The 24,016-nt window shown below is 42.1% G+C and overlaps 2 protein-coding genes across 3 annotated transcripts in view; one reads left to right on the top strand and one right to left on the bottom strand.

Moving 5' to 3' along the window:
* Window positions 1-24,016, top strand: part of MEAK7 (MTOR associated protein, eak-7 homolog) — a 672,801-nt gene that overhangs the window by 381,499 nt on the left and 267,286 nt on the right. The window lies entirely within an intron of this gene.
* Window positions 1-24,016, bottom strand: part of USP10 (ubiquitin specific peptidase 10) — an 81,370-nt gene that overhangs the window by 26,379 nt on the left and 30,975 nt on the right. For both annotated transcript variants that reach the window (XM_050773614.1, XM_050773615.1), the window contains exons 2-4: window positions 20,802-20,870; window positions 13,664-13,724; window positions 8,099-9,139 (exon numbers count right to left, since the gene is read on the bottom strand). In XM_050773614.1, coding sequence (XP_050629571.1) covers window positions 8,099-9,139; window positions 13,664-13,724; window positions 20,802-20,870 — 1,171 coding nt within the window. The remainder of the gene's footprint in view (window positions 1-8,098; window positions 9,140-13,663; window positions 13,725-20,801; window positions 20,871-24,016) is intronic.

Here is a 24,016-nt window from a genome sequence, read left to right as displayed (position 1 = left end):
GCGTTTGAGAAAACCAACAACTTTCAGCATCTCAAGAGGAAATGTTAGCCCAACTTCCTTAAAATCTGGACAAGTTTTAAACATCTTGACATATTAAAGATGTATTAACAAAGTTCTATTTCAGGCCTGGTGTGGTAGCTCATGCCTGTAATCGCAACACTTTGGGAGGCTGTGGCAGGAAGATCACTTGAGTCCAGGAATTCCAAGACCAGCCTGGACAACATAGTGAGACTCTGTTGCTACAAAAAAAAATTTTTTTTAATTAGCTGGACATGGTGGTGTCTGCTTGTAGTCCCAGCTACTCAGGAAGCTGGGGCAGGAAGACCACCTGTGCCCAGGAGTTCAAGGCTGCAGTGAGCTATGATCACGCCACAGCACTCCAGCCTGAGTGACAGAAAAAAAAAAAAAAAAATTTTTAAATAAAGCTCCATTTTAAGAGGAATGATTGTAAGAAATGAAGATTAAATACTTATTGTCAAAGGTGTTCTCTTAAGATCCAAACACTCAAGAAACAGTTAAGGTCCAGTTTTGTAACATATCACATGTACATCAAGCCTTCCATCCTGACTCATTTCAATAACCATAAACTGGAGGAGACACTAACGCTTTATGAAGTTCACGAGTTCCTCTTCTCCCTCGCAGTGAAAGAACAGGGGGGCAAAAGCAGTTCTAATTCCTCCTAAGACTGGGCTGAATTATGTTCAAGTGAATGAATCCTACTGTTATCATTCAAACGTCAGGTCTTATGGACAAGCCAGAACTAATACCACTTTCAAATGTCTAATATCACTCTTCGCTCCACTTAATTAAATTCCTCTTTCAACATCAACATTTTCATTTACTATTTTATTCCTAGCCTAAAGTCCAATACACACTCTAATTATGGAGGCTAAAAGAATCAAAACGAGGAAGGCGGGCCACCAAGGATAGAGGGCAGGGAATTTCTAGGTTGAAACTTTAAGTCTGACCTGCATTCCCAAGTCATTGCCATTGGTGTATCTATTTTACCTTCTTTTAGGGCATATAATCAGAAGTCGGCTGTAATAACAAACTTTCCCCAGAAGCCTTCTTTTCAATTCATCATGGTTGATATAATTTACTACTTAGCTGTTCAGACAGCAACTTTAGGAAGATGGCCTCCCAAACCCATCTTTGTCACAGCAGTCAGTGGGGCTGCCTAGAACAGTGTGTGTGAAAAGGCACAAAATGCTAGAATGACTCATAGAAGACACGAAATTGAAACCCGTAGTTCACTTTTGTAATAACTCACATTAAAAGGCTGAACTGAAATTTCACTCTTATGAAATCTGCTGACATACAGAAAAATGGAGTTGCTTAACAGTCTTTTTTTTTTTTTTTTTTAATTTTAAGACATACATGGTAGATGGTAGCTCACAAGGGCTGCCACAAATCAGCCCACTGAAATTGTTTATCAACTCAAAGGCAATACCAGCATCGTAAACTTTTATGTCATTATAAGCTATGATTATTTTTACACATATTTTATACATCAAATTCTGTTTTCCTAAAGTTAGGACTTGGAGGTCATGTTGCCATCAAAAAATCCATGAAAACGCAAGGTGCAGAACTCTGATTCTTAGGGCTCAATAACTGGTCCGTAATCGACATTCTGGTGTTGTTGACCTGCTTTTCTGTCATCTTCCTAACTGTCCAGAACATTCTCCAAGTGCTTTTCTTCATCAGTTTGGAAGAACACACACTATCTTGGTCACCTAACCAGATGGAGGGCAGCAAAGTGACCAAAATGTACCACTACCCATTGGCTGCAGATCAACTTATGTTTCTGAAGTGGAAAGACGTATAATAAATGTGAGGATACAAACATCGAATCAGATGTGGACTAAACTCTCAATCCACAAGGGTGGATCCCTATAAACGGATGCCATGCCTTTTTAACTTAGATCATGACGCATGACCCCTGCCTGTGTACTTCCGAGTTTGAAGAGGAATGCAAAATATCTGAGAAACAATTTCCCCCAAGGAGGGGGTGAAAGTATATGCGTGATTTATAAACTGCCAAAATAAAGATCAGTTTTAGGATACACAGCCATGCTTAATGATGGGAATATGTTCTGAGAAATGTGGCATTAGGCAATTTTATCATTGTGGGATCAAACGTCTAAACGGTATAGCCAACTACACACCTAGGCTATATGCTAGAGCCTATTGCTCCTAAGCTACAAACCCGTACAGGATGTTGTGTACTGAATATCGTAGGCAACTGTAACACAACTCACTGGTCACTAGAAATTGTTTAGCTCCATTATAATCTTATGGGACCACCGTCGTACATGCGGTCTGTTGTTGACTGAAACATCATTAAAGCAGCACATAACTGTATTTTCATTTATACTTAAATAAACACGGATAGGGTAATTCATTCCAGAAGACCCAAATTGTAATAACTTTCTTTCTTGATCCAATACCTTTTAGGTATAAAACCACTGTGCAAAATCATATAAACAGGTTTTGACTAACAATTCATAATAAATGACATTGCTAGATACTTCAACGCAATGTTTTCAGAGCTGTTCAAGAGTTCAGTTTTTCTAGTTCTCTGTCACTGGAATTTTAACTTATTTTATCGAGCAGTTGGCCACTCTCCTTACCCACCATTATTTATATTCTGTTAAAACGAAATACACTGTTGCATATATTTGAAAGCAAAACATCAAATACAAAATTGCTCTACTTGTGATGTGAAAGCATCTGATACCATTCAGTCTAGTATATGAGGAATGTTCCTTAGTAAAGACCCAGGAAAAGTACAACCTTCACTAAAAGCATATGTTCAATTTCAAACATCACATGTTCGGGCAATTCCAAAGTATCTGTGCTAATGAGGGAAGCAGCAGCAAAGGCGCTCCCCATGTGTCCGCCATACTCACTCTTAAAACAAGGGTGTCATGTTTTGCAACTACTTTCAAACACAAGCTATTAGGTTTTGGGGTTTTCTTGAGACAGTCTCACTCTGTTGCCCAGGCTGGAGTGCAGCGGTACAATCTCGGCTCACTGCAACCTCCAACTCCCGGGTTCAAGCTATTCTCCCTCCTCAGGCTCCTCAGTAGCTGGGATTACAGCCATGAGCCACCACAACCATCTAATTTTTATATTTTTAGTAAAGACGGGATTTCATTATGTTGGCCAGGCTGGTCTTGAACTCCTGGCCTCAAGTGATCTGCCCACCTCAGCCTCCCCAAAGTGCTGGGATTACAGGCGTGAGCCACTATGCCGGGCTGTATTAAGACTTTCAAGTTTCCTTTTGTTGACTCCTACTGAAAAACGGCAATCATCTCCTTTCAGACCAGTCACTGAAACACAGATCCCTCTCCAACCCTCCGCAGGACTGGTCTTTTGTGTTTAGATTCATCCTTCCCTTGAGGCTAAAGGAAGTCACTGAGTGTTCAGTTCACTTGCTTTCCCCTGGCGTGTCCTTCTCCTCTTAAAGAACAGTTTACACTTAAAAAACAGCCAATGGAAGAAAATGTTGACACATAACCTACACCCAGGAGATGGCCTTGCCACCAAGAAGATCCAAGTAGAACCCATTGAAGTGGATAGTTTAAGAGTAATCAAGAGTTTAATGTATTTCACCTCCAAATGCCTTACATGTGATTCTTTTTCTTTTAGTCGATCTGCCTTCTTAATTTCACTTCTGATAGCATAAAAACTAGTTGGCATTTATTAAGCAGGCTTAACAATAGGGGAAATAGTCCAGAAATGTGGGTATTTGAAACAAATAAACTTGAGACAAAAAATACACAAATTACTCTAAGCATTTTGTGTATAAATTTTTTTTTTTTTTTTAAGAGACGGGGGTCTCAGTATGTTGCCCAGGCTGGCCTCAAACTCCTAGGCTCAAGCAATCCTCAAGCCTCAATCTCCACACTATCATGCCTGGCAGAAAGGAATACATTTAATGTCTAAATCATTCCCCACTCCCTCTTTCCCAAAAGTTAGTAACACAAATACCACTGTCTCAGTAGAAACAGATACTAATGCAAGTCAAATTCTATTATAACTAACATCAAGAGATCTTTTAATGAAACTAGACTTTCACTCAGTTAAACGCTGCTTAAAATAAGTGGGCCTACACTTAAATAAAGTATGCCCACTAGGCCGGGCGCAGTGGCTCACGCCTGTAATCCCAGCACTTTGGGAAGTCAAAGCGGGCGGATCACAAGGTCAGGAGATGGAGACCATCCTGGCTAACTCGGTGAAATCTCGTCTCTACTAAAAATACAAAAAAAAAAAATTTAGCCAGGCGTGGTGGCAGGCGCCTGTAGTCCCAGCCACTCAGGAGGCTGAGACAGGAGAATGGCGTGAACCCGGGGGGCGGAGCTTGCAGTGAGCCGAGATAGTGCCACTGCACTCCAGCCTGGAGGACAGAGCGAGACTCCATCTAAAAAAAAAAAAAAAAAAAAAAGTATGCCCACTAAAGGGAATTTGTGGTAGTGGATCTGACTTGTAACAAATTGAGTATATTTTGGTACTTTTATAAAGTAAATCCCTAAGTAGGAGAATAAAACAACAACAAAAAGTTCAAACAATGCCATTCTCCCTAAGCCCTATATGATCCCAAGAGTTATTTAATGTGACTCTACTGCTCTATATTTCACGAGAATCCTGAAACTGTCAGCAATTACATGCTGCATATCGAAGGCTCAACAAACAGGCTGAAAAGAATTACGTACTTTTAAAGAAGCTACACTTTCACTCAGAAAATTAAAACATCTTCATAACTGATCTAACCAAAATAGGATTAAAAAAATAATCTGTTGGGGAGGGGTTTACACTATGTCCATACAAAAATAATTATGTGGGCTGTGTGTGGCAAGGCTTTCCTCTACTAGTCATTAAGAGGCTCTTCAGTGTTTGACAAAGCTACTTCAACTAGACTTTAACATAAACAGAACATAACTATTTATCAAACTATATTTAAAGTCATATGACTAAGCAGAATGTTTTAAAACATTTAAAATGAAGCTTTCCTTTCTTATTTTAAATAAAGATTGAGAAAACCTCCCTAGGATGGGAGGTTTTCCTTTGTGGAGCTATTTTAGAAACAAAACTATAATGTTCTCGGCTGGGCGCAGTGGCTCACGTCTGAAATTTCAGCACTTTGAGAGGCGGAGGTGGAAGGATCACTTGAGGTCAGGAGTTCGGGACCAGCCTGGCCAACATGGTGAAACCCCGTCTCTACTAAAAATACAAAAGCTAGCTGGGCGTGGTGGCGGGCGCCTATAGTCCCAGCTACTCGGGAGGCTGAGGCAAAAGAATTGCCTGAACCCAGGAAGAGAAGGTTGCAGTGAGTTGAGATTACACCACTGCACTCCAGCCTGGGTGACAGAGTAAGACCCCCTCTCAAAAAAAAAAATAATGCTCATGACTTAGAACTTAGAATGCATTTTTAAGAGCACCCCACTGTGTATTTCTCATTATAGGTTAAAAATAAACTTTTAACTTAGTAATCTATACAAAAGGCTTACACAATCTATCTTACAATATCAGTCCTTGCAATAAATACATCCTGAAAGCTGTGTTAAAGAAATTGCCTGGCCTGAGTGCAGTGGCTCACGCCTGGAATCCCAACACTTTGGGAGGCTGAGGCAAGCAGATCATTTGAGGTCAGGAGTTTGAGGCCAGCCTGGTCAGCACAGTGAAACGCCATTTCTACTAAAAATCCAAAAAAAATATATAGCTGGACGTTGTGGCATGTGCCTGTAATCCCAGCTACTTGGGAGGCCGAAGCAGGAGAATCACTTGCACCCAGGAGGCGGAGTTGTAGTGAGCCAAGATTGAGCAACAGAGTGAGGCCGCATCTCAAAAAAAAAAAAAAAAAAAAAAAAAAAAAAAAAAAAAAAAAAATCACCTGGCTTTAAAAAACATGTATGAAGCCCAAAATAACGATGTATGGCCTATTATTTCTTCATTTTAAGAGAACTTCAGAGCAACAAGAGTACCTGAGATAACGTATTTTGTATAAGGAATAAAATACTCTTAAAAAAATGTATACATTGCTTGCTATCATCCTACTGCCATCCAAAGAATGTGTTTTATTTTTTACACAATTCTGACCCTCCACAGAAGGGTGTGCATTTGGCAGCTTGCTGCTACATCCTGGTAATGAAGGTTGTCAGGCCGGGCGCGGTGGATCAAGCCTGTAATCCCAGCACTTTGGGAGGCCGAGACGGGCGGATCACAAGGTCAGGAGATCAAGACCATCCTGGCTAACACGGTGAAACCCTGTCTGTACTAAAAAATACAAAAAAAACTAGCTGGGCAAGGTGGCGGGCACCTGCAGTCCCAGCTACTCAGGAGGCTGAGGCAGGAGAATGGCGTAAACCCGGGAAGCGGAGCTTGCAGTGAGCTGAGATCCGGCCACTGTACTCCAGCCTGGGTGACAGAGCGAGACTCCATCTCAAAAAAAAAAAAAAAAAAAAAAAAAAAAAAAATGAAGGTTGTCAAGTGTTCCAAAAGGTCACATCAGAAAGTATTACAGAGAGGCTAAACGAAACAGCTTATTTTAACTTGGCTGCTAGGGTAAGAATCTGAAGATCCGGCTACCAAGCTTAGTAGAATCCAACCTGATGACCGAGCTTCTGCTTCTTAGGCAGGTACAGCCATGGGCAGCGTAACAATGTTTCGGTCAACGATGGACTGCACAGATGATGGTCCCACAAGATTCTAATGGAGCTGAAAATGCCCTGTTGCCTAGTGACGTCTTGATGCTCCTGACCCTGTTCAGGCCCAGGCTGATGTTTGTGTCTTAGTTTTTAAGTTTAAAAAGTTAAAAACTAATTTTAATAAAAAAAGCTTATAGAATAAGAATAAAAAGGAAGAAAATATTTTTGTATAGCTGTACAGTGTTTCAAGCTAAGTGTTCTCATGAGTCAAAAAGTTTAGAATTTTTAATTTAAAAGTAAAATGAACAGTAAAAAGGTTACAGTAAGCTAAGGTTTATTTCTTATTGAGGAAAAATGTGTAAATCAACGTAGTACAGCCTAAGTGTACGGTGTTTATAAAGCTCGGCTTTGTTCAGTACTGTCCTAGGCCTTCACATTCACTCAGCACTCATCACCGACACTCACCCAGAGTCACTCCAGTCTTGCAAGCTCCATTCATGATGAGTGCTCTGTACAGGTGAAGCATTTTTCATCTTTTATACCCTATCTGTACTGTATCTTTTCTATGTCTAAATGTGTTCAGGCACACAAATACTTAGCACTGTGTTACAACTGCCTACAGTACTCAGTAGTGACATGCTGGACACGGAGCAATAGGCTGCACCACTAGCCGAAGGCTCTACCATCTGTATTTGTGTAGTACTCTCTGATGTTAACATGCACATCTCAGAGCACACATCCATCGTTACGCAACATGTGGCTGTGTGAGCACACATACCTCTTTCATACCGTGCTGCATTTCTGACTTCCTACTGTAACTTTTTAAAAACAACCTGTGAATTATGCAGCTTTCCATTTTTATTGTAATTGTTTCTACCTTGGAGCCTTAGCACTTCAAAATAAAATATTAACTTTGGGCTGAACTCTTAACATTATTCTCTTCCTTTCAAGAGCTGACGTTGATTTATCAAAATTCTGAATAAAATCCATTTACTCAATGCAAAATAGGCATAAAAACAAAAACATGTTATTTCACAAAATGCTTTCTTATATCTTAAGAAATATAAAAAGGAAGGAGCACACAGTGAATACAAATCAGGATTATCACACCAAAGGTATATCACAGAAAAAGTCCATTATACATTCACACCGTGGAGCAGAATTACTTGAACAAAAGGCAAGAAATGGAAATGTAACTTGTCAACAGAAAAGAACTAACAGGCATGGATCTTTCACTTAACTTAAAGTTTTGACAACCCTCTCCTCCCATTTGTTTCTATATTGTCTTACTTCTAGAGAACATTTAAGACATAGGCATTCTTCAGACACTGCTATTAACACACAGGTAATCTACCATTGTTATGGGTAACACTCTAACACCACAGTCTATAAGACCAGCTGATGAGGTCTGTTCCCATCTTCACTCTAGATTTGTATCTTTTCAACTATACCTGCAATCTTTATGGCTACGGGATCCTCTGAAACTGGAACAAGCCCTTCTTTGACTTCAACCTGCTTTTCAGAAACCAGGGGAGATATGGCGGGAGGGGAATACTTAGTTTCCACATAGGCCATCGGCGAGGAGGAAGAGGGCTTAGAATCGTGAAAGAGACTGGCCCAGGACTTGGGCTGGCTGACAGGAAGGGTGCCTGATGCAGAGCCTGTGCCGTCAGCCGGAGGTGATGCATTCTCGGGTTTGGTTGGGTCCAAGTCTATGCTTTCCGTGGTGTGCAACTCCACCCCATTGGTAGCTGTGCCCTCACCCGAGGATTCAAGTATTTGTCCATTAGTAACTCCAAGGTTTTCAGTAGTATCGGTACCAACGCAGGGCTGAGCCCCAGCTGTCCTTGACAGGGTGTCTCTGCCAGCCTCTGCAGGGAAGCAGGACTGACCAAAATCAGCCCCGGGGCTCCCCTCTGGCGGCCCTGCAGTCCTGGTGTCACTGCTGAGTGCTCCGGGGAAAGGACTGTCAGGCACAGTGTCACTGACAGAGTCTGTGGAGTTCTGGGGGCTGTTACAAGTCCTGGGCGTAACTGACGGGGGCATGTCACCCATAAATTCTGCATCCTCTGCACTGACACTGTTCGGGACTGCTGAACTGGCATGGCCATTGACCAGGGCTTCTGTGGAAATACTATCATCACCGCCATCTTTCAAATAGCTGTAATATCCAGGTGGCCGCTTTTTCTTCTTTTTACGCTCCCTTTGTCCAAGACCACCTGAGACACCATCATTTTCCAAAACTTCCGCCTCCACATTAGAACTTCCATCCAAAGCGAGGGCAGAGCCTGGGTACTGGCAGTCGATGGAGCCATAGTTTGCTTCTTTAGTGATACCATCAGGGGTTGTTTTGGAAGTTGTACAACCGAGAATAAATTCAGGGGCCTGAGGGTTCAGTGTGCTTGAAATACTGTAGCTGGGGGTTCTCGGCAAAGTGTCACTGGGTTCGATGACTTCATTGACACCAAACTCAATTCTCTGATATTCTTGTCCTGTTTAGAAAACAAGCTATTAATTAAGAATACGGTTCTACAAACTCTAAGTACCAGTAATTACTCACTTTCTCTTTGAAAATGAAAACCTTAAATTCTCTTCCTAATCAACAAACCTATTACGTCCTTTACTTATGTGGAACAATTTGCTGAAAATGAAACCATAAAATGATTTAATTTGGGGATATGAAAAGCAGAAGCCTGTACTTATCTTCCTAGCTAAGGAAGGCTTTCAGAAAGTAGAAATTAAAATACATTTGTAATAAAAAGCAAATAATATTCTGCCAGTTTAAAAATATCCCTCAATGGAATCTGACTTTCTTATAGCTGCCTTATGCCTAAGATAAAGGAATATGTATTTTGGACAATTTAAATTTTAAAGGATCATGACAACTAACTTAAGGACTTAAAACATGGTTAAATCAGCTTCTCTAGTTAACGTGATTTGATTAATTCCAAAAACATGAACTACGCAAAGAACCCTATATATTCTGGATGGGAGAAATTAGAAAGTATAAATTTAGAAACAAAAAAAGATGCCAAAAAAAGATTCAACAACAACAACAGGAGAGAATCGTATATATAAAGGCGCACTTCAGAGCACTCTTTTGAATTCTTCATCTCTTGGTCTCCTCCACTGGTAACCTTCCATTAAGTCTGAAAAGTGGCCCTGACACGAACACACGCGAATGTCCTCTAAATAAAGCCACACTGGATTAACTCCATGGGTGGTAAAGCCTTCCGAAAATACCAAAAGAAAAAGTTAGAATTGTGAACTTTTCAATATCTCTTGGGAAGCCTTCAATACTTCCTTCCCAGGTAACCACAATCCACATATTTCATTCATGCTAAGACAGATTATTTTTACAGTTTACATCTCTGAAATTAGGTTAAGTTTTAGAATCAATTTTGTCTTTCAACAGACATCAAGCATCGATGTCACCTTGTATTTGATAAAAAGTTACACATTTTGAAGTTAAGGGAAGGACACATGCCTTCTATTTCATCTTTAATGCATAGCTAAAGATTTCTTCCAGGCTAGCATTAAGGGGCCAATTTTTTTTTCAAGGCATGTATCTCAAGAAAAGAAACTAATACCCAAAGAACGGTGTTCTACTGCAGAGAAATGAATTTATTTTACCTTGGAAGGACCCCTAGAAGTCTTCTTGTAGAAGAAAAAATACAGACCCTGAGAAGGCCCAGTTACGTGCAAGTGAGTGGGCAGGAGGCTGGAGCGAAACAGCCTCCTGAGGTCTCCTGAATCTTTGTATGCTTTGGAATCACAGCCCCCCACTGTGGGGGGTGGGGGTGGTGGCAGCACAATCCTGCCCCAACAACAGCAAGTTCCTGGAAAAGAACACTGATGACGATTACACCTAACAGCAAGTTTACGTATAAAGTCATGACCATCTAATTCCTTTGGCTACTATTTAAATTTTGTTTCCTTACTTTGAAAAGAATTATCCAGGGGAACTGAATTTACTATCATACCTAGGGGTTTACTGTCCATTTTGGTTCCAGGCATCCCCTACTCCCAGATGTTCTGGGGCTCTCAAGACTCCCTGGATTGAAACAGGTGTGCCTGGGGAAGAACACTCCTCGTGGAGCCTGCCCTTTGAAGGCTGTGAAATCACATTCGAAACTAGAATGTGGCCGGGCGCGGTGGCTCAAGCCTGTAATCCCAGCACTTTGGGAGGCCGAGGCGGGCGGATCACAAGGTCAGGAGATCGAGACCACAGTGAAACCCTGTCTCTACTAAAAATACAAAAAATTAGCCGGGCCCGGTGGCGGGCGCCTGTAGTCCTAGCTACTCAGGAGGCTGAGGCATGAGAATGGCGTGAACCCAGGAGGCGGAGCTTGCAGTGAGCCGAGATCGCGCCACTGCACTCCAGCCTGGGCAACAGCGTGAGACTCCGTCTCAAAAAAAAAAAAAAAAAAAAAGAAACTAGAATGTGTTGTCATTCTGCTTACGCAAGACTGATTGTTTCTAAGACACAGATGTGCTGTCCACATCTGAATTCTCAATCTTATCAGAACATAAAACATTCTGGAACGTGATGTAATGTGAACAGAACTATTTCAGTATGTTACAGTTAGTATCAAACATTTACTCAATACCATGTTTGATCATCTCACTAGAAGGCGGATTCCTAGCCAGCACAGTTCCTCTTATCGAGGAACACTCACAATGGACGCATGGCAGAGAGTTCGGAGCCCAATCTGCCAGGCAGATGAAGTGCAGGAAGGCCTGCATGTTTGGCTTCAACAACCCAATCAACACATTAGGAAGATGGAAACTCAACACTCAGGTAATGCAGGCAGAGGGTCATAAAACCATGAATCCTAACACAGCGTTTCTCCAAGGCTGCTCACTGCAGTACTTGCAGTAGAGTGGTCTGGACTACGAGGCAGAGGGTGAAGGAGGGAAATATACAGAGATTAGTAACACAAGGGCCCTGCTCAGAGAATTCACATTTATTAGGGAGACAAATACAAACAACTGAGAATGAAAACATGGAGGGAGGGGAGAGAAGGCTGTGAATAGCTCTAGAAAAAGGATTCTTCTGGATGCAGGAAACAGTGATCAACTTCCATCAGAAACTAGAGAGGTCAGTGGAACTTGATGGATCACTGAATTGGTAAGGGCAGGGTGAAGGAGTGGTATCTCAGGCTTTACGAACATCTAAAACAGGCAGTGCTTAAGGTGAAGGACACCCATTCACCTTGATGTAATTAATACTTGTCATATGCCTGTATGAAAATATCTCATGTATCTCATACATATACATACCTACTATGTACCTACAAAAATTAAAATATAAAAAAATTTAAAAACACAAAAATAGAAAAGGCCGAGGTGTAAAAGGGAAACCACGATGAGGTGCCTCTGCAAAGGGCTTGCTGCAGCTAGAGGTGGCAGAAGGGAGCAGAATGAAGTATCCCAAACCATTCATCCAACAAATGTACTGAGGGCTTACAACATTCCAGATACTACAGGCACAGTGACAGACAGAGAGAAACGGACCCTGCCATCAGCAGCTGAGCAGTCTGGAAAGGGAGGCAGGTCCATGACAGTACCCACAAGCTCTGTACAGTCGAACAGACACTGGAAGAGAAACTAATGTCATGGAAACACAAGAGACCCAGAAAAGGCTGCAGAGAAAAGCAGGCCTGTCACTAACTGTGCAAGCTGGTGGCAAGATTCCAGTCGTGCTTCTGGCAGAAAAAAAGCAGGACTTAGAGGGGAGAGAGCAAAAAATGGAGAAAAAGGGCCAAGAAGCAGTCACCGAAAAGGGCAGGCAGGCTGAAAGGAGAGAGCGGGAAGCAGAACTCCGGAGGCTGGGGGAGCTGGTGGTGCCTACGGCACAGGGAGGAGGGTGAACTCAAAGAAGTGATGTGCATGGGAAAATTATGGCGCATTTGTAAGCACTGGATCAACACAAGCAGCGTGCTCACTACGTTCAAAGCACACAGTGACAGGAAGTCCCACTGACTCAGATGCCTGAGAGGCTGACATCAGCCGATTAAAAGGTGGCTCAGGAGGCTGAGCAGCCCGGCTTTCGGGTCCCTTGAGCTTCATTTATTTTATTACTTGTGCTAAGCTATTGTTAGATCTGCTCTTTCCCTTACAGTCTCTCACATTTCTTACAAATCTAACATGTTAGATATAATCACTCCCTGATGTTACCAGAGATAAAACATTTGGTTAGTCTTTTCAAGGTTTATACTGAGGCCTAAACTGTAACTAAAACCCCTTTCATAAGTCTGACCATGCTAACTAAACAGGAAATCCGAACCCCTAACTCTCAAAGAAAAAGTTTGGCATCAGTTTCCTGGAGGCCAGCAAGGGCCTTTAAAGTGATTCAGATTGAAAACCGATCCAGACAGGTTTGAACTGTGCAAGGGCAGCCTGCAATAATTAAATGACCTTGTTGGTATTAAAACAATGGGTACTTAAGCAATACAAAATCACTGCATCTCCATAAGCACCATCTCTGATAATCAGCTCAGTGTCTGTGATGGAGACCCAAAAATGTAACAGACCAGGAGGTAAAGAGGTGACCTGAGTTCCCAAGAGTCAGCAACAGACCAGGACATGAATGTAAACTCCAAGAACAATAGATGCAAGCTGCCCCTTAGTTTACAAAGAACACAGGCTCAGAAGCTAGCCGGCGCTGGAGCCAGCAGGCTGCTTAGCAACAAGACCTAAACAAAGCTCCTTCAACCCGGGCATGTGCTGATGAAGAGTAACGTCCCTGCTGCACTCAGAACTGTTAGGAAAAAAATTACTCAACAACCATTTCCTAAACTAAACGGCTGGCACTCCGAAGCACAGGATACGCTTTAAAACTAATTCACTAGTCAAAGTGATTCAGCAATTAAATACATTACAGTTTACAGCAAAAAGTTCAAGCTGCAAAGAAATGTTTATTCAAATGGGAAAACAATGTTTACAGGTAGCCTGCCCACCCAGCACGTATGGCCAAAATTCCCTTCAGGGAAATAAGGAGAGAACTAGCTTACCATCAGGTAGTTTATCCACAGCCTGTGTGCCACAAAGAACTGTTCCACTGTACGGAGGAAGCTGCACAAGGAATCAGAAAACAAATTTTAATTCAACAAAATGTTAAAACCAACACATAACATTTAATTAAGGCAACAATTCATTAAAACTCTTTATCCATACAACTTTGCATGCCATTACTTTTAGCAGAATAACATACATGAAGAGTCAGTGCAATCTAAATCATCTTCATTTAAGGAAAAAAACGCAACAGAAATACTTTCAAATATTTATCACCATTAAACAGATCCAAAAATGAAGCCAAAGGGAATAAAAATGAACTCCAATGGACATGTAAATCAGCTACAATAAAATGCTTATGATACATCCTTCTTTCCACAGGATGTTAATGACTGACCATTCAGACCACAGACACTTTTGTTCACGCACTAGTGAAGATGGGTCTTCCTGACTGCACCTCTTATTCATGATCACTACATTGCAACACAGTCAGCAGAGGCTGGGACCAGGTCCACAGTCGGAGAGCAGTGGAAAGCCCACTAAAAACAAAAAGCCTGGTGACTGCGGCTCCCTTTTTAACACTGTACCTTAATTAACGAAATTAACAGCTAGAAGTCACATTCCTTGTTTGGAAGACAGAAAGCAGAATGGGAACTGTCTGATCTCTTTGTAAAAAGCTGAAAAGGTATCCCAAAAACAACTTAAATTTTTCTTCTTCCTAGCTATTCCATAACATTTATTGAAGAGTTGGAAATGCTTCCAATGGACACACTGGGTGTAATAAAGTTTAGGAAGGGGCCAGGCATGGTGGCTCATGCCTGTAATCCCAGCACTTAGGGAGGCTAAGGTGGGTGAATCACTTGAGGTCAGGAGTTCAAGACCAGTCTAGCCAATATGGTAAAACCCCATCTCTACTAAAAATACAAAAAATCAGTTGGGCGTGGTGGCAGGCACCTGTAATCCCAGCTACTTGGAAAGTTAAGGCAGGAGAATCATTTGAACCTGGGGGATGGAGGTTGCAGGGAGCCGAGATCACACCACTGCACTCCAGCCTGGGCAACAGAGCAAGACTCTGTCTCAAAAAAAAAAAAAAAAAAAAAAAAAAAGTTTAGGAAGAAAAGGGGTAAGGTAAGCAGAGACAAACTGCTACCTGAGGGCAGAACAAAAGGACAAAAAGATATTCTGGTGCAGCACTTCCCAAAGTCTGTTCACTGCAGTACAATGGCCAGTGCAGGAATGGCCATAGGGCCGCAAAGTTCAGAGGCTCCTGGGTAAGTCTCATGCCCAATACTGTATGAGAGCTGCTGCTTGATTGGCTTCCTCAGCCGATTTCTCCCATGAAATCTCAGCACACCAATTCAATAATCACAGCAATAAAAGCTTCTCTCTGCAAGTAACCCAGTAAGTTCTCTTCCCAGAGAATTATGCCAAACAGGAAAACACAGGGCAATTCCAAAGAAGCCTTCAGGAGTTGGCAGCTGCACTTATCTCCACCACCAGGGGGCAACATAGTACTCATCACATTGACACCGAGGAGAAAGCATTCCGTGTGCTGAGGGCTACACTAGTCTTGGCACCCGCAATGTAAAGATCATTCCACACACCAGCATTGATGCCGGCAGGCACCTGGAGGAGAAAGGTGGGTCTATATGGGCAGTGGACACAGCTGCCATGTGTGTCTCAGGAAGCCTCCAATCTCGTTCAAAACCCTCGGTGGTCACAAAAGACAGTTTGGAAATGACACACAGAATGCCCTCTCTTTTTCTGTTAATGACATTAGGATGCCCCCTGGTGACAGAAAGCTGTATTATTTTGAGGCATGAAAAGTGTTCTGAATCACTCTCTCTACACAAAATCATGGTAACATCAAGAAACCATCTTTGCCGGAGTCAAAACAGTTCTATCACTATCGTATCAATGTTCTCTTCACACTCACGGTATTCTGTTCTGCTCAGGGAAAACAGAATGCTGAAGAAAACCTGCAGATCCGAAAGTGCAGCAGGCCGGGAAGACGCACAATTTGGAGAAGGGACCTCTTCACCCATCCACTTCAAACGCCAGTGCAAGGCAGAGAGCTGTGGGAACCCTGCTCACCATCTTCCGGCTGCCCCTTCCTCAACATTCAACCACGGGGTGTGCACACTCACTCAACTCCCAGCCACTCCCACAACACGCAGAAGAAAACCCCAGCAATCGGGAAAAAAAGACGATGCTGAGGACAAGCAAGTGGAGAGGTGGGGCCAGTGATGCCAGGTGGCGCTGACTGAGGCGGAGACGCTGTACCAGTGACACCAGGTGGCACACACCCTGCTCCTCCTCAACAACTCTGGGGAGGAGGTCCTGTTATTGTGGCCCTCTGACAGATGGGGAAGTCGGGCGACACTGCTAGTAAAAGGCACTGCAGGGATCCGGTGAGATGACCACCATCAAACTCCGGATGACAGGGATCCGGTGAGACGACCACCATCAAACTCCGGATGACAGGGATCCGGTGAGACGACCACCATCAAACTCCGGATGACACTGCCACCTTCTGTAAGCGTGCTCAACACACTTACTTTGATTTGCTAAGGTGATAAAAAAGTGCACCTGCAGGAATGCCAGGTGGGTTGTGGCACTGTCGAAATGTGTGTGTTTTACTCTACAGGCACAAAGCACCTTTCTTTCAACAAACCTCCCTCACACATCAGATGCCCTTAGTCTGTGGTAACTGGATATCTAAATACACAACAGAAGAAAAGTGCAAGGATGGTTCGAAGTTCATTCGTTAACTATGTAACTATTTGTAAGAATACAAAGTTCAAAAATCAAAGCAAAGACATAAAATTCCCTACACAAATGCAAAACGAGCAAGCGGAAAAACTGTCATCTATGAATAGTTATGTTAACACAGTCTGAAATCTATGAATAGTCATGTTAACACGCAGTCTGAAAACAGCGCTGCAGCCTTGTGAAAAGGATACTTGGGCCTGTGGCTAGGAAGGTCATGTTCTGAAGTCTCCCTCTGGGGCTACCTGTGTGTTCTGCTTTCCGTCCCAAAGACTCTCCTGAACCACAAAGCCCTCCTTTAAAATCCCATTAAGACACCAAATTAAGAACTGTCTCTACTCTCTACACACGCCCACACCACACACACTGCCCACTGCCAACACTACGTCATCGGGAGCTTATTTACTCAGCCATGGTTGGGGTGTGTGCTACTTCCAAAACTGAGATTCTGGAAACTGTAAAGAACGGTGAGCATGTCCTCTTTCTGAACATAAATAACAGGATTATGACTGAGGTTTAAATATGCTTATTAAATAAGTTGACTGCATTTTTTCCACTGGAGAAAACCATTTTAAAATCACTAGAGCCCAGCTCTAGAAAAGATACCAGCTACCTTTCACCTGAATTTGCTTCTCCTGATTCCACTGAATTACTAGTCACCTTATCTTGTCGGTGGCAAGCTGCCAAGCAAGCAAACTAAAAGACAAAGCAGCCCTCCGTGGGCAGGAGTGGCGCTTCTGCAGGAAGGCAGAACGCACTTTCATTTTAACACCCCACATTTCTTAATTTGGTTTTTCAATTCATGGCCCCACGTAGAGAAAACAATGTTTGATCAAGCTCCTAATAGCCGAGAAAAAGCATATGAAGAATTCGGCTAGATTGTAACTTATGCCATGGCCACATGGTAGTAACACTGCATGTCTGGGCAGCAATTATGTTACCTGAGAGATAAAAGGCCAAACCGTGCTGTGGAAGTGACACGCCCTCACCATTCACACACCCACAGATCCAAGTGACACGCCCTCGCCACTCACACACCCACAGATCCAAGTGACACGCCCTCGCCACTCACACACCCACAGATCCAAGTGACACGCCCTCGCCACTCACACACCCACAGATCCAAGTGACACGCCCTCGCCACTCACACACCCACAGATCCAAGTGACACGCCCTCGCCACTCACACACCCACAGATCCAAGTGACACGCCCTCGCCACTCACACACCCACAGATCCAAGTGACACGCCCTCGCCACTCACACACCCACAGATCCAAGTGACACGCCCTCGCCACTCACACACCCACAGATCCAAGTGACACGCCCTCGCCACTCACACACCCACAGATCCAAGTGACACGCCCTCGCCACTCACACACCCACAGATCCAAGTGACACGCCCTCGCCACTCACACACCCACAGATCCAAGTGACACGCCCTCGCCACTCACACACCCACAGATCCAAGTGACACGCCCTCGCCACTCACACACCCACAGATCCAAGTGACACGCCCTCGCCACTCACACACCCACAGATCCAAGTGACACGCCCTCGCCACTCACAAACCCACAGGTCCAACTGACACGCCCTCGCCACTCACATACCCACAGGCCCAACCACATGCAGCCCCAGGAAAGTGAGTTCCTGTGTAATTATGTGCTATTATAATTCAGACTCCTGAAGATTGGGAAAAGTAACTCAATCCAATTATGTTAGTCTGCATTTCCCTTTCTCAGGTTACTGTGATTTTGATAAACTCTTTTCATACCCCTCCAAATTTCACTGTATGCTCAAAAATAAGAAAAACAGCAAAGTCCAAATAAGCCCAGACACACTACGAGTTCTGAAGCTCAAACTCATTTTCATGAGACACAGTCATGTCTACTGTGAATAAAAGGTTTGGCATAACTTACCATCTGTGCCCTTTTCATCCATTTCTACTAACATCTGTTACTCACTAGCTATCGGACCATACATTAGCTGATTTCCCAACATTTCCGTGACGTGAATAAGCATTCTGCATTTTTTCAATTTAAAAAACAAAACAGAGAGAAAAAAATGGGAGGCCTGAAAGGAAAGAACGTGCCCAAGCCCTCCGAGCCTGTGGAAGTGGCAGAGCTGAAGCGACCCCAGGCCTTCAGACCTGAAATACGGTGCACTTTTCACTCTCCTATCCCATGAAAACTCAAGTTTTGTCTACTCACTTGCAAAGAGACACACACCCATCCACATGCGCACACACTTGAGAAAACCAGTAGCAACTAAAATGTATGGTTACATCAGTGTGATGTGGGAAAAAATGCGAAACCACACACACACACACAAATGACCCGTGTCTGGTGGCACACACCTGTAGTCCCAGCTACTCAGGGACCGAAGTGTGAGGACCCCCCTGGGGCAGGGCGGGGGTCAAGGCTGCAGTGAATTGTGATTGCACCACTGCACTCTGCACTCCAGCCTGGGCAGAGTGAGACCCTGTCTCGAAAGAAAGAAAAAAAATAGAAATAAAAAAATAAAATAAAATGTGTGTTTATATAGAGATAAGCAACAGGCCCACAGAACGGCACACTGGGAACCAGGGGAGATGCGCTGCCCAACAGGGCTGACGGGACAGCTAAGCGCTGAGTTCCCAATGAATGGTGCGGAGGCACCTGCCAGGGCCACAGGGACAGGGAGTTCGATGCCACCTCACATGTATGCAGAGTTCAGTGCTCGATACTCACTGAAGCGTGAAAACAAAACCTGAAAACTTTTCGAAGAAAACAGACAAATGTCTTCATTATCTCAAGGATGGGAAGAATTTCCTAAAGATATTTTTAAAACTAAAAATCCACAAACTATAAGGGAAAAAAATCAATTCAGTTGACATTAAAGTTAAAAGTATACTCCTCTTATCCAGCAAAAAAACCAAAACAAAACAAAACAAAAAAATCCAACCCCAAAAAGGTGCCTAACATGTGAAGCTTAAAGCCCTCATGCTAGGAACAGATGCTTGTAAAACCAAAGATTAATCCTAAAATCAGTAAGAAAAAGACAAGCTACTTGATTTAAAAATATGGACAAGGGGGCCGGGCGCGGTGGCTCAAGCCTGTAATCCCAGCACTTTGGGAGGCCGAGACGGGTGGATCACGAGGTCAGGAGATCAAGACCATCCTGGCTAACACGATGAAACCCCGTCTCTACTGAAAAATACAAAAAACTAGCCGGGCGCAGTGGCGGGCGCCTGTAGTCCCAGCTACTCGGGAGGCTGAGGCAGGAGAATGGCGTAAACCCGGGAGGCGGAGCTTGCAGTGAGCTGAGATCCAGCCACTGCACTCCAGCCTGGGCGACAGAGCGAGACTCCGTCTCAAAAAAAAATAAAAATAAAAATAAAAAATAAAAAAAATAAAAAATAAATAAAAATATGGACAAGGGATATAAAATCAAGTAATTCACAGAAGAGGACATCCGTATTGCCAGTAGACATGTGAAGATAATGAAATAGTGCCCAGCTGTCTGTAATCTGGGAGATGTAGATTAAAACAATGAGAATCCATTTACTACACATCAGATTCACAAAAATTTTAAATATACCAACACCAAGAGTTAGCAAGATTTTTTTTTTTTAATACGAACAAGAAAACCCCCATGCACTGATGATAGGAATGCAGACTGTTAAAATCCTAGATAGCAAACTAGCAGTCTCTAGTAAAACTAAAGAGGCTCAGTCCACAAACCCAGTAATTCCATTCCCAGGTCTATGTCCCGGAGGAGCCCACAGAGGGGCACAAGGAGACATGGTAAAATACATTGACTGCAATATCTTTAACAGCTGAACTAGAGACCTAAATGGCCCTCGACAGGAAAATACGTAAGCAAATTGCGGTGTGTTCAATAAGTGGTACTGAGCAACGCAAATCAAAGAACAAGAACACATTTCGCAGCATAAAGAATACAACGTTAGCTTAAAATAAACGACAAAATGATGAACACAGTATACCATTTATGTAACATTTTAAAGCACATAAAACACTACAATTGATTATGGTGATATACACGTATATGATAAAAGGTGAAAACCAGTCAGGACCAGTATTTCCCAACTTCAGCAGAGTAGTTACTTCTGGGGAGCGATGGGAGAGAGGTCCAAAGGAGGCTTCAATTGCATCTGTCATGCTTTATTTGCTTTTCAAACTCTAATAAAGTAAATACAGCAAAATGCCAAATCAAATGTCAGCCAAATCTAGCTGGTAGGTTGAGGTATTTCTCATATTAGTCTCCATATTTTTCTCTACATTGGAATTCTTTATTTAAAAAATTAAAATAGAAACATAACTATTAATTGTATCTACCCATGTACTCACTGAAACACAGTTTTGTCTTACCTCAACTGAAGATCGAGGAGTCACAAAGAACTGATTGAATTCATCAGGGCTAAAATCTCCAAAAATATACTGAAAAAAACAAGAGAGTCACTGATCACATAAAATATACAAATTATATACTTTCAGAAAAAATGCTACATATTTTAACAATCCTATGCAATATTTGGGCCATAACCCCCAAGATCCTTTCTCAATTAAACAGAGGATCTGCAACTCAAGAGTTCTAGGTTGTTTATATGAAAGAAATACTTCTGAACCTTTCCTACAAATTGTCCAAGAACACTATGAAAGTGAAAAAGCTTATTTTGAAACAAGTCAATTTTGTATGCCAAACTTGTCGAGTCCTGCTTGCAGGAGAGTTTTATTGGTTCACAAATACTGCCAGTTGTTCCATTTACCTTTCTGCTGACTCATGCCACTACCTCCATTTCCGTTTTCTCTGCCAAACATACTAAAGAAAAGCAGAAAACGTGGTTCAAATGGGAAGACAAGGAAATCCAAAAAAGGAAAATGTTAATGATCCTGATTAATGATCTTTAAAAATATCTATATAACTTTTTAGTTTAAAAATGCATTTCCACAGGACACACAGATACACGTATTATCAGACAAAGCCCTTGTTGCAAGCCCTGATGTCACAGAATTCAGAATCTGACTTTCTGGAAAACGAAGTGGTTAAACTGCATGGATGTGAGTCTGGCAAGTGCCTACCAGTTCATATTCTCAATGGAGCTCCAAGAAACAAATCATTGAGGCCTGGCGCAGGCCTCACGCCTGTAATCCCAGCACTCCGGGAGGCTGACATGGGCGAATCACTTAGGGTCAGGAATTCGAGACCAGCCTGGTCAACATGGTGAAACTCCCATCTTTACTAAAAATACAAAAATTAGCCGGGCATGGTGGCATGCACCTGTAGTCCCTGCTGCTCCAGAGGCTGAGAAAGGAGAATCGCTTGAACTCGGAAGGCGGAGGTTGCAGTGAGGGGAGATCGTGCCACCGCACTCCAGCCTGGGCGACAGAGCCAGACTCGCATCTCAAAAACAAAAAAGAAGAAGTCACTGAGAAGATTTAGCATGACTAGATTTCCACAATGGAGAAGCACTGATTCATTCATTTAATCAATAATTATTTAGAACCTACTAAATGCCCACGTATTATCAGTATTGGGTATAAAAATGGTAAGCAGAGTGTGGTTCCTCTGTTCTAATGGAACTAAACAGTCTAGTAACTTGCAGGGAAATTTACAAGCCAAGTGATTCAAAAATAACCAGTAACTAAATATTACATAAATGAGTAACACTCATTATTATTGTAAATGTGAATAAATGGCCACTAAATGCAATACCCTACTCATAAGAATGCACAGGGGAAACATTTCTGGAGAGCTCTTTGACAACATCTACCAAAACTATAAATATACATTAAGAACAAAAAAATTTTCATATAATATTTACACATACTTGCAAAAGTCTACAAAGAAATTACTGACGGTAGTAGTGAAAATAAACAGAGCCTCAAAATGGTTCAGAAATGATCTTCTGAAATACTGTCACTGAAAGGTTACACCTTCTTCTCGTCACCAACACTGGGAAAAGACGATATGAATCTCACTAAGAAACCCTCAAAGCAATGGAAGGGAAAATTCTATAGGCTAAAAGGAAGCAGAAAAAATTAGCACAGACTATCACAAAAAAAAAGGAGCTATCAGAGATCATGAAAGTATTCACGGAAATTAGATTACTAATTTTAAATCACTAAATTAAAAAACTCGACAGAATGTCTTAATAGCAAAATTAACAAGGCTATCTATATAAGGCAATGGGGCAACATTTTGAAAGTTCCGAGAAAAAAGGATTTTGTTCCTAGAATGCCCAAGTATTTTTTCATAGAATTCTATAAATTACTTTTCAAGTGCAGAAGAGAAAGAACATTTTCTGTCACATACACCTTTTTCTTGTGGGGAGGGAAGAAAACTGCTTAAGAATTCCAGAAAATGAATTTGAGAAATAGAAGTAAAATCCAAGAAACATATGGCAGCTGTGAAGTTTAATGCAAATATTAAGAATAAATAAACTAGAATCATGCTGTTTTGTTTAATATCAATAGTAGAAACGAGGCTACTCAGTGCACATTGCCTATGGGGTGTAGTCCTGCTCTGCAACGAGCAGTTAAAAAACAAAAAAAGTAGAGGCCAGGCGCGGTGGCTCACGCCTGTAATACCAGAACTTTGGGAGGCCGAGGCAGGTGGATGGTGAGGTCAGGAGTTCAAGACTGTCCTGGCTAACATGGTGAAACCCTGCCTCCAGCAAAAATACAAAAAATTAGCCAGGCATGGTGGCGTGAGCCTGTAATCCCAGCTACTCAGGAGGCTGAGGCAGGAGAATCACTTGAACCCAGGAGGCGTAGGTTGCAGCAAGCCAAGATCGAGCCACTGCACTCCAGCCTGGCGCCAGAAACTCTGCCTCAAAAAAAAAAAAAAAAAAAAAAAAAAAAAAAGTAGAAATGCTATCTTAAAAGTTATCCATTTTATCTTATGACTAATAAAAAAGGTTTTTTACTTCAGAATGTGGGGAAGATACCTAAGGATAAGAAATCAGAATGTTCTGCAGGATTATTAGGTATTTTCTTTACGAAGGTTTTCTTCCTAGACAATGGAAAATAATAAACATTTCATGTTTATTCCAATCATACTTCCAAGGACATTTTCTTATTTGAGTTCATATACAGTCTAAAGTCTTTAGATCTGGTCAATCCAGTAAGAAAACTAAAAATCCAAATGAATTGATAAAAATCTTGGCAGCAAAGGAGGAGAGGAGGAGAAAACAGGATTCCAAGCCACTAACACACACTTCCTGTTTCAAATGCAGACACCAAGCGGCTTCAGCATGAGTCAGCGGCAAACACCCTCAAGACTTGAGCTGGAATGCTCAGAAAGGGTTCAGGGAATTTTTTTTCTCCTATTATTTTCAAATGTATTAGTTTTACTTAAGTCTTTATTTTTAAAGTCTCTGAGAAAATTTGTTACAGATTTTAAGTGTGTTTTTATTATAACTTCATGTCAATAATTTCTCCACAGATATGTACCTTCAACCTAATTACAAAATTAACTGGGGGAAAATGAGGAAGAACTTTAGGTATAGACACCGAGAGATTTTCAAAATACTATTAAAAGAAGAAAACACTCTCAGTGTAAAAAAGGTAGGAAAATAGGATAT

This window comes from Macaca thibetana, chromosome 20, assembly GCF_024542745.1.
Source record: "Macaca thibetana thibetana isolate TM-01 chromosome 20, ASM2454274v1, whole genome shotgun sequence".
In the NCBI taxonomy this organism is placed as follows: domain Eukaryota; kingdom Metazoa; phylum Chordata; class Mammalia; order Primates; family Cercopithecidae; genus Macaca; species Macaca thibetana.
The sequence above is the reverse complement of the archived record's forward strand: the minus strand, read 5'-3'. Positions and strand labels throughout refer to the sequence as shown.